The 11,219-nt window shown below is 42.9% G+C and overlaps 1 protein-coding gene across 4 annotated transcripts; it reads right to left on the reverse strand.

Annotated features, from left to right (window-relative positions):
- Nucleotides 1-581: 581 nt before the first annotated feature.
- Nucleotides 582-10,086, reverse strand: LOC135529259 (uncharacterized). Of its 4 annotated transcripts, XM_064958102.1 has the most exons (15): nt 9,967-10,085; nt 9,701-9,862; nt 9,462-9,561; nt 9,066-9,286; nt 8,282-8,438; nt 7,870-8,093; nt 7,459-7,579; nt 6,948-7,141; nt 6,719-6,833; nt 6,340-6,509; nt 6,148-6,245; nt 5,850-5,980; nt 5,330-5,519; nt 964-1,105; nt 582-861 (listed from the first exon to the last, which is right to left on the reverse strand). In XM_064958102.1, the coding sequence occupies exons 2-15, from the start codon at nt 9,839-9,841 to the stop codon at nt 607-609; spliced, it is 2,259 nt and encodes a 752-aa protein (XP_064814174.1). In that variant the 5' UTR covers nt 9,842-9,862; nt 9,967-10,085; the 3' UTR covers nt 582-606. The 4 variants fall into 4 exon arrangements, with proteins under 4 accessions (XP_064814174.1, XP_064814173.1, XP_064814175.1 ...); XM_064958101.1 differs by having other exon boundaries at nt 9,701-10,085; XM_064958103.1 differs by lacking the exon at nt 964-1,105 and having other exon boundaries at nt 701-861; nt 9,701-10,082.
- Between the last annotated feature and the right edge of the window lie 1,133 nt (nt 10,087-11,219).

Consider the following 11,219-nt stretch of genomic DNA (forward strand, 5'->3'; position numbering starts at 1 on the left):
CAATGTAATCATGGCTTTACCTTCGTAGTTCGGACTTGGAGATTGAAGCGATGTCTTGTGGGGAATGCATGGGTGTCCGAGCTGTGTGCTAGTAGTTTAAAAAAAAAAGACAGCTCGGTACATTCAGCTTGTCAACAATTCTTACACAAACAAGTAGCGATGAAGTCAGGCTCTTCCCATTTGAGCCATAAGAGATTGACATGAATATCATTAAAAGAAGAAATGTCCATATTTGGATGGAAACCAAGCTAGAGAGAGGTATCAAGGAAAGTTTTAATTTCAGTTGAAAATTACCAACACTGCATCCAACCACAGCCCTGCTGGTTTCACTTAGGCAAACCACTATAACATTGAGTCAGTTCATCCTACTGGACATTGGAAAGCTTTTGTTTTGACACCCATTGTTTGTCCTAGACGGGAAATTGGTGTGCAACACTTATCTCCCTCCGGTGGATGGTTCAGAGTTCCATGCTTACAAAAGGGTTGATTGATACATGTCAGATGACAAGCCTACTACATGCGCCTTGGTGTTAAATGCAAATCAGATACAATTAAGGTAGCTCCAACGGTTAGGATTGTTTTATATAGAACACTTTATTTGACATGTTAGAACAAGACATTACATCCAAAGAATGTATCCAGAAGAAACATATAAATGACGCTCCTCGGAGAGGTCTTTGACATGTCGTTGACCTGTTGAGAGAGAGAAACTATTAGTTCAGTTATGGTCTGCCAGGGTCTGAAAAGCATAAAACAAGACCTACCTCTTTTCGGGTTGTCCTGATTCACACATTGTCCACTACAGTGGCCGCCAGAGGGACTACTGGCATCACAGATGACCACATCACAATGGACAAAGACCTAGGAATCAAAGATTTGATTGTGTCAGATTATTATTATTTTTTTAAGGTATGATTGCCACACAAAATTAGCCAATAAAGATTGTTGGGTCAATTTTGTTACCTGGCCACTCGGCTCAACCGCATCCTCAGCGAAGGAAAACATATAGACCTCAAAGCGTTTGACGTGAGGGGGGAAGTGGACCCTGGCATCAGCTACTACCGGGTGGAAGACCACATTGTATGGATCCTCGGGGTTCTCACAGCTGCCAGTGTAGAGAGAGGGACTAAGTTAAGAACAAGAAAAACGCTGCAAACCCCAACCGCCTTGTGTACAAAGTCTTGTGGTGGTGTCATGACTGTCCTGTGAGGATCAGATCAATTTACAGCAGAAGTAGGTTCTTTTCCCCCCTCCAGTATGAACTAAAGGAATGTTTTTGATTACAGGCTTTTCCCAACCAAAAAATAATAATCACCTTTGTCTTGAAAAAACATTATACAATATAAAGGCTCGAGACTGCCTACCTGTAGAGTGAGGACGTTTCTAGTAAAAATAAACTATGACATTTATTTTCTATAGCTAATCTCTGACCAGTCTTATGTTAGAAATATTGTTCCAGTATTCACTTTGAACGTGTTAGAGAAACTCCCCTAGAAATGTGCATAGTAAGTAGCCATGCCACGAGGGACACCAGAGAGCGGGTCAGACTGACAGAACCGTCCCCGGCGGCCAGAGCGCATAAAAGGAATGGTAACAGAAATTAACATTAGACCAGAAAACCGTGAGGCGCAAGCTACACGTTTGGAACTTTCCATAAACTCACAAGTACCTAGAAAAATGAACTTAAGTGGGATCCTTCTGCCTCTATATCCAAACCATCCTACTCATCACCCACTGAGGAATCAGCGACAGGGTTGATTAGCCTATCTTCCAGAACGAGTGAAAGGAAAACCCATCCTGTAGTTCTGTTCAAGACTAGTCATTGGAGCCACGGACAACCAACGACATTGTGATCTCATGTAGCCAATCAGAGAGAAGACACATTACCTACCTTTCCACGGCGGCATCCCACATAAATACATTCATGCTTTTACACCAAGCTGCTGCCGGTTCGTGTGTTAAAAAATGTATCAATGATAAGTGTCTTACGGAATGGGGGGGGAAACCTTGTAACAAGCCGTCATATTGTGTCACCTGTGTTTTAGTCTGTTATTTAGTTAGCTAGTAATTCAATTAAACCAACTTGTATAGTACTGAATCATAAGGCTGGGGTTTTTGCAGCTGCAAGGAGGATACGATGTAATGTTAATAAGTTGACTATCAATTTAATAGATTTCTACCGTCTAGAATTTAAGTCGGGAGACGGTAACTCTTTAAAACCACTTCCTCGGCACCCCAAATCCTAACATGATTCATTTAGTCAGCTAACAATTAAACAGTCCTCAGATAATTCAAGGTCACGACAGTGGTTTGTTGGTTTTAATTTCTGATATTTTGGCCCATCAGACCTGGATGAATCTGATTAAGTAAGTTTATTTTAAAGAACAGAAATTGGGCTTTCCGTCAACAATATTTATTTTGGTCTACTGCAATGGCTTGTTAAATGACGGCTGTCAAACATGTATATTCAATTCCATTGACATGAGGTGAGATGTCCCTCTAAATGGTTCTTAAAATTCTAAATGATCCAGAATGGTCAGAGTACAGGCGACCTGAATATTGATCAATTGACCGTGGTTTAACCAAAGTTGCCGAATAGACAGTCGGTATCATCAACAAGGCAATCATATTTTTCAAAATAAGACCTTCATTTTAAACAAGAATTTCATGCAATGCGCCAGAGCAATTCTTCCGCTGTTGGAAAAATTGGTCACACAAAATAAATTCTCCACCCACGGCATCGGATTCACATTTGGAGGACTTCTGTGAAGGGCGCAGCTCTACTATACAAGTAACCTACGCATTGACAGTTTAGGCCTACTTTTCTTAATTAACTTGCATCTTTGGGAGGTTTATCCTTCACTGTTTAACTGCCAGATATTAGCAAAACGGAATTTGTGAAATCTGAAGACGTTACATGGAGACAAACACCCACACCAGTAAAAATCCACTTGAGCTGACAGACGATGGTCAGGATTTTGCACAACGATATAGTTGCAGCTGAAGTGACAAATCTGACCTGCCCATTTCGTGCACTGCCATGTGAATGTTGTGTCTTTTCCTATGATATACAAAACATTTCAGCCTGTTTTTTTTTAAACTGCTATGACATTGCTAATTTAATAAACAGCTGCAAAGTTACGCCGTGTCCACATGGCCAAATTTAGGTTTTTGATACCATTTCATAAAATGGTAAAAGTGCGTGATTTGATAGCATTTTGCAAACCCCATCCCCCAAATTAATGGTTGACCAATAAAGTTGCTTCACTACACTGCTTGGTGTAACATGCATCCAGATACTGAAAAGGCACCCGCAAAATCAAGTGTCATCTGCAGCGTGCATAATCATGGGCAAAGTCATTGTAGCCCATTACAATGTAGGAAAAAGTCATCTTCCAATAGTTAACCAATTTAAATTCTTGAGATAAAAATTAGGCCAGCGTGTCCATCTGTGGCAAAGTGCTCACCCAAATCAAAAATGTAGTAACATTTTCTCAAATATGAACATTAGGTAGCCTAAATAAGGTTAGCAAGATGCTGCTACACTTGACCGTGGTATTTGTTCACTCCCAATTAGCGCATTCCTCTAGGACAGGAAATTCCATTGAAAGTGGCATCAACTTCTGGGGATCCTGTCAACTGATCCTATTCAGTTTCAAACATCCATGCTGAACAGGCGTGTGAACCATACTTTATGTTTAGTGCAATAACTGTTTTAAACACAACAGGTCACTTGTTGGTTTTGGGTTGAATTCAGGCACAACTATTCAGTCAGTGTTAAGAGCAGTTTGAAACCAATCGGAAAGGCAAGCCAAGCTTGCCAGCCGCTCTTGATTTCCATTTGACTGACCTTCAGTTTGGCACAACACTGAACTCTAGCCAACCAAAAGGATAACATTGAGTAAAAAGGTGTAGGTAATGCCAACATTAACCTTTTCACATGCGAGTTCCAAATATCATCAGTCGCCCCAGTGGGAGTTGATTTTATGCGAGTGATGTCAGAATGCACTCACCATTCCACATGTGGACATTTAACCCGCGCTGACCTCAGACCAAGGCACACGACCTGCTAATCTTCTATAGGCTGTTTCAACTTCTAATTTTGCCTCATTCATTCACAAAAGTAGCCCATTTCACTGTTGCAGACCATTTCTATTTGAGAATTTAATGAGCCGGGCAAACTTTCCTTCAACAGAAAGCCCAAGCACTTCCCCAGATCAAGTATACAGTCCTTGCACATTTATTGCTTTCCTTACAACTGTGGACATGCGTGCATTCCGATCAAAGTGCCTTATTTTCTGTGTAAAATGTTGTCGTTTCTACTGTAGCGTACCCTAAGTATAATGTACTTAGCGTTTTATTCATGCGTTCTGATTATTGCCTAGATTGTAATGGACACGTGTGTAAAACACTTTAAGGTGGTACTGAATATGAGCTAACATACAATGCAGTCAGGTTATCACGTACGCGTCTGTCAGACTAATGGTGATCTCAACTGGAGAACCCCCATTGTCTTGAATGCACTGAAGTCGTTAGTTGATTTGAACACGGCATCAGAGTGTAAACTATGGTACCTCAGGGTTGCCAGATCAGACCCCCTTTCCAGGGGTATATAGCTTAGAGAAACTGTCTTCCCCACCATTTATTGTTGATAAATTCCCAGATCTTAGTAATATTTCCTGCATCATCCTCTTCACAATACCTTCAAGGACTTAACCCCCAATAATGGATTGGGCTAGATCTTTCAACTCTGTTTTGCTTTCGTGCTAAGGTTGTATTTGGGGCGGTGACAACAATTGGCTTTTTGTATAGTTACCTGTAAACTACTTGTCATGTGTACGCCGTAACAAGTACAAAGATTTCAGCATGTGACAGTGGCCAAACTAAGTTAAGAAGAAGTCAACCTGTTATTTAGACTAGATGATACCGTTAACATTTATATATTTTACAAGCAAAATTGGAATAATGTTGTGAAGACCTTTATTTCTCATCAGTACAAAACATTGTTTAGACGCTTTTCAGACAACGCGGTTTAGAGTCGTTTGATGCAGCATACGTTCCGTTCCAATGATACGCTGCAGGGACCACTCAGTGATAACAAGCATGTGATCATACGCGCCAGAATCTCCCATAAGTGTTAAATTGGGTGGAGATCTGGTGAGACCCCACATGGCTCACATCGTTTAAGCGTTTTGACCACTCGACCTATGGATGGGGGCATAGCCACGGTAGCCAAAGTAAATGGCCTGCCAAGCATGATAGGTTGCTAATTACTCAGGAACCACACCTGTGGAATAACACTTGTTTAGGCCCAAAAACAACATGTTACCCATTAATGATGAGATTCCACCGGGGTCGGGAGTCACGGTCCTCGTTGAGGGTGGCCCAGCAGTGGTCAAGCACCAGCGCTACCTTGGGATCAGAGGTCGTGGTCAGCTCCACCTCAAATTGCAGAGGCTGTCTCAGGTACCTCACCACTGGATAGTCCTCCTCCTGGTGGAACGTGTTATACGAGGCGTCTGGAACACAGAACAAGACAACCGGGGGTCGTGTTCAGTGGGCACCATCTGAACTTGTCCATTAAGAAATGCTCTTTTATCATATCCTATTGTGCCCCAATGAACACAAGCCATTTATAGCCAACACTACCCACCCCCCACCAGAGGCTTCTGACAAATTCCCAAATCAGCTCCTCACCGTTACTCCATAGTCACACCTGTAGATCTCAGAAAGCAAGAGTAATATATCATAAGGCTTAGATGTTTGGGAATGGTTTTGTAAAGGAGACCTTCCAAGATACTTTTAGAGGCGAGGGGTCAAGTTAAAATTCGGAATTTGTGCACGCTTACCCTGAGCGAGTCTCATTCTGACCATTAGTCGACCCTTCCCAGTCTCGGCAAAAGGCTCGTTGTCACGCGGCCGGGTCAGGAAGGCCAATGTGCGAGTGATGTTGGCCACATAGTAGCAGGAAACCTTTAACCTAAAAAGAGGGATGTAAGCAACTTCAATAGGGGAAACTTCAAGCAGTGGAGTGGACACTGGTAGTAGAGGCACATTTTCCCTGTATACAAAGTATTGAGCAATTGGTGAAGAAAAAAAATACCTATGAAAGCTAATCGCTACAATTGTGATGCGTAATGCACTTACTGATATTCCTCCTCTGAAGACGTCGTGGCATTCAGCTTCACCTCAAGTTCATCTGGCAAGGAGATTTCGTTCTCATACAGCATGACATTGTTGATAAACTATGTAGTAGAGGGAATTGCTTATTACAACCTGCAGAAGCAAACAGTCCGTAAATACACAGTACCCATCACCTCAGGGTAATAGTCATTTTACCTTCCTGGTGGTGCCACAGGAGTTCACAGTGAAGTGGAAGTAGGCGAAGCGATCGTCACTGTAGGTGGGACCACAGGCGGGGTCGCTCAGGGTCAGCTGACCGGGGTTCAGACCGGGAACAGAATCCACCTTCACCGCCAGCGCAGTCATCGTTCCGTTAGAGAAACACTCTTGGAGGTGGGGGAGCAAAAGACAGGTAGCCATCAGACCTGGGTTCTGTATTTGTTCCACTTATTGAGCTTGAACCAATGGAACATCACCAAAAGTGCAAACCATGCACATCTGGCACAACTATAAGACTCACAGTATTTGCAAGGAACCCAGGTTTGGTAACCATGTTAAATGACTATTTATCAAAAGTAATTGTTTGAGAACCAACCAGTCAGCGTTTTGAGGAAGCTGCAAGCCAGGGAAAAGTATTTGATGGTCATGTTGTTGTAAGGATTCAACAGAGCCACATCCAGTCTGCTCCTGACAGAGGACGAGTGAACCGACTGGGAACCAATGGGAGAGTTCATTAGTCCAATATTGTATGCATGTATACAGGGTAAGGAAAGCGAGGCTAGCTGCAGCAATTTAGGTTAACATGTTTTGGGAGAGAGTCGTACCTCAAACACTGCGTCCGGCGAAGAGAAGGGCAACGTGATGGTGAAGTCTGTGTCGCCCTCTGTTAAATACCGTTGAGCAAACTCATGGTTAAGCAGCCGCTTGCCAACCAAGACCACAAAGGGCTCTTGGTTCCTGTAATCCACAGTGATGTGGAAGTTCTCCTGATCACAGTTGCCAGTGACTGAGGGTGGCACTACAAGGACAAACAGGGTTGTGTTCATTAATTAAGCACAAAAAACAGGAAGGTACTACTTGAACTTGTCCAAGAAGAAACCTTGTTTTGATTGCAAAATGTTTTGCTTCAGTGGGACTGAATAAACATGAACCTGGCAAATCAGGAACAGGACAACTGGGTCCAAATACTCTAAAGCTTAACATTCTTTGAGGAGAGACCGCATAGGAAAACCCAACAGTATGTCTAGTTGGGCTTTCACTGCCAATTTCCTTTCAGGGCAATTATTAACGAGAGGAAACCATTCAACAGTAGTTTGGCGTAGTCCAGAGACATACCAATGTCCAGCAGTACAGCGTCCACAACGGCAGAGTGAGAGAAAGGAGCGTACTCTGGAAAGATGACCAGGCCGTAGATCAGCTGAAGAGTGAAGGTTGTGACCCCTTGTTCCGCCCTTCTCTGTAGTGAAGTTAAAAGCATTGGTCAGCATTATTGTTGTAACAGAACTCTATTCAACATCAAGTGACAACTAAGTACATATGGGGACTATTAAAACAAACTATATACTTAAAGTAATGTTGCCCTTATTCCTCTAAATCAAATGCATACAACAGCCAAAATAATGGAAACACTTGAGTAAATGAGGGATACAAAGTACATTTGTGCCATTATTTATATTTTGTTGGTGGCCCACTTATTAGGGCATGTACAAATCACTGCGTGTGGCTTTGCATTTAACAGAAACACACCTCCTTAAAGACCACCGGGTCTGAGAAGGGCACCTCCATCCTGAAGGTCTTCAAGGTGTTGTCCGGGGATCTCTGCTCCTGAACATTGAAGCCCCTGGCGTTGCACTCTGCAACAGTTAGCACCATGGTGGGAAAGGTGATGTTCAGCAGCTCCACATCAAGGTTGAAGGTCCCCAACTCAAGCACAAACACTGCCTGCTCAGGAACTGTGTCTAAGGGCGTGTCTGTTCATTGGCAAACAAAGGAAAACATTTTGAAATGCGGTACAATGGAAGTTGAAAATTGACATTTGTTATTGGGTAAGTCCAGGTATTGCCTCCCCGTTTCAGTACATTTTCTTCTGTTTTGTGCCTAATGAACAACCCAGGCATCCCAAATTGCCATAGGCACTATTTAACTAAACCAGACTCACAGTTGCGAACTTGTGGAGGCCTGGCCATCGGAGGTGTTGTGATAGGGAAGAGGACTTTATAGCTGGTGTCCTCGTGTGCGAGCTCCTCGATCCACAGCAACTCAAGCATGGGCTCAATGGTGTAAGTGACAAAGTACTGGTCATCCTGAATATGGCTCTGTAAAGGAGACGAGTGATGTAATACACAATTGGAGTGCAAAAACAGATAAATGTTCCTTATAAGCCAGAATGTTAAATACAATTATTCTACCGCTTGTCTTTTTGCCACTCGTAATTTAAGACAAAATATCCAAAGGAAAGTATTGGTTACCAGACTTTAGAGAGCTGGTAGGTGTATGGTTGTCAACATGCATTTCCCGTAGTGTGCATTTTCAAAGCAACTGACAAGCAAAGTAAACACTTGCACAATATGTAAACAGCAGCCGAGTGTTGCTTGCATTCAGTTGACAGTGGCAAAGCTACCGGCTACCTAAAAAGTCAGGTAAACAATCCTTTAGTGTGGATATTTGGTCTCAAATTTCAAGCGGCGAAAGGACAAACTGCAAAGACAAGCGGTAGAGTATGTTTAAATGTAATTTTATGCAAAATTCACACAATTTTGTATATTAACCTGATTAAGCAAACAATTGCTCAATAAGAAACATTTTACACAAGACAACGTTTATAGGAGTTTACCCATGAGAGATAAAGGGTTACTGCAAAGCACTGACAACTGCTGTAGTAAAAAGGGCTCTACAAATTAGATTTAGATATTAAACAGGAACATTTCTCATCCAATGCTGACCTTGAAATAGCCGCCAACCGCCCCCACCGGAATTTCAACAATAATATGAGCCTCTGTGACTAAAACAGAGAAGTTTCTGGCAGCCATTTCCTCAGTGTTCAGCCTCTTAGCGTCAATTCCCATGTACACCTCCAACATGGTGAAGGCATCAGAGGAGAAAAGTGGGTCTATGTGCTTGGGCATGTACCAGGTGATCACTTCTGGAGTAAAGGCAACTGCCCCTGCAGTGAAACAAGAAGCCAAGTGCACATCAAAACAGAACATTTTGCAACTGAAAACTGCCATTATTTGGAAAAAGTTCACCCCAAAAAAAATTCCCAACTGAACACAACATGAAAGTCTTGTCTGGAGCCAATTAACTAGGCTTATAGGATCATAAATTATTTCACACTCAACCTGGTGTTGGACAAACAGCCGTGGCATCTACTCGAGTAACCAGCCACTTCTGCTCAAAGAAGGTTGAGGTTGAGAGCACCCGCATCGGAACCCCAGCTACCTGTTCAGGGGGCAACCACACCAGGGCCGTGTTCAGTAGGGCACACCGTATTAACAATATGTTGCAGAGTTCAGGTAGGGCCACCGTTTCCAAATGTTTGCTCTACTGAACATGACCCAGTTCGTGGAGGTCAGCTTACATTCTGAAGGTATGTCTCCTCTGCATTATGAGGGCTTCTTAACACCAGCCGTGTGGGAGTGTTGGCTATTGCATAGCCCTTTCTTTGGACCTCATCCACATTCATGACATTCTTGCTAGGACTAAAGACGACTGCTGTCATTTTGTATCCTGAAGCAACAGCCTGTCTCAGGAAATGGAAACATGAATTAAACAAAATGGTCAACAAACGCACATTGTTTAGCACCATCCTGTCATTTTGTAGTGAAATTACAGAAACATGGCTACCTCAGCTCCTCTCCGGAAGTTGCCGCTCCTTGCTTTCGGGCCCCCAGTGGGCTGTTCGGGGATGGTTTGGATGTCTGGAAGAGTCCTTCTGACAGACACCTAGAGAAGAAAGGCCATTATTCCCTATGCATTTTCTCCTTCCCATACAATAGGAAATCAAGGGCCAGTTCTCAATCAGTCCACTCACCTCCTTAAATGCATTGAGAATAGGCCAAAACTCCTCACCTCTAAAGTTCTCCTATGTGCATTTTGAAGAGGCGAGTGGAATTGAGATAGTCAAGACCTCTACGTTGTGTCGCAGAAGAAATGAAACACTGGACAGTTGTAGCTCTAGACAGATCATTTATACAGGCAGTACGACAAGCGCGGCTGTAAACATGTCCATTGGGGCATGCTCTGCTCGCTTGCCTCCATGTAGTTGCGGTCGCACAGAATCTCTCGGGAGGTACAGGTTTTGCCCACTCTATACACAGGGTCTTCAGTCATGTGGTTTCCTGGCAGCCTGAACTGCATGACCAAGCTGAACATCTGATCATCCTAAAATGAAGGGGGAAGGGAAAAAAGCCTTCATTATATAGCAAAACACTAAATTCAGGTGACATTCATGCAAGTTATAGACTGTGGCAAAATTGGCTATATGAATGCAGCTGCCACTGTATTGAAGCCACACTAGAGGAGTAGAGCTCAATAGTTCACATCACTGCAGTCTGTATCAGAAAGTTGGCTGGCCCTCTGAAAGCCCTCCATAAACTTCTGCTGTACCTTACGTCATCGTTAACTTAGAGGTAAGAGATACCAGACCCAGGGGTGGCTAACAATGGAGATCCTTTTGATATCCACAGAGTTAAGTAAAACTGCTTCAATGTTTCTGGAACCGGACTTCTAATAACCTCCATGCGCTAAATTGTATGTATTAGCACCTCTACGGCAACTCCGGCTTATTGAGGACCTTTTTACTGAAGAATGGGTTCTCAATTATTTCATTACTCCATCTAGTGATGCAAATATTGACTTGTATCTTTGTGTATACAGGGCTCATCTGTAAAAGAGCCTGGTCTCAGCATGACTCCATGTCAAAGGTAAATAAAATGACATTGCTACAGTATGAGTTACAAATGCTGTGACACTGAAAGGCAAACTGTCCATTTGAAGTACAAGCAAACACTACAGTTCTTAGGGTTACCATGTTTTGGGAAAAGCAGTTTTGAAGAGAAGCAAAAAACATGGCATTCCCCATGGGGTCAAATTTAAAG

Source organism: Oncorhynchus masou, unplaced genomic scaffold (genome assembly GCF_036934945.1).
Source record: "Oncorhynchus masou masou isolate Uvic2021 unplaced genomic scaffold, UVic_Omas_1.1 unplaced_scaffold_1128, whole genome shotgun sequence".
NCBI classification, from domain to species: domain Eukaryota; kingdom Metazoa; phylum Chordata; class Actinopteri; order Salmoniformes; family Salmonidae; genus Oncorhynchus; species Oncorhynchus masou.

Bases quoted from the DNA above. Each gene is read 5' to 3' on its own strand.
- LOC135529259 (XM_064958101.1), bottom strand. From the start codon at position 9,928: ATGGTGCTAAACAATGTGCGTTTGTTGACCATTTTGTTTAATTCATGT. The intron at 8,094-8,281 runs GTGAGTCTGGTT...GCCAATGAACAG, and splicing joins GCCTCCACAAGTTCGCAACT to ACACGCCCTTAGACACAGTT. The intron at 5,520-5,849 runs GTAAGCGTGCAC...TCTGTGTTCCAG, and splicing joins CAGAATGAGACTCGCTCAGG to ACGCCTCGTATAACACGTTC.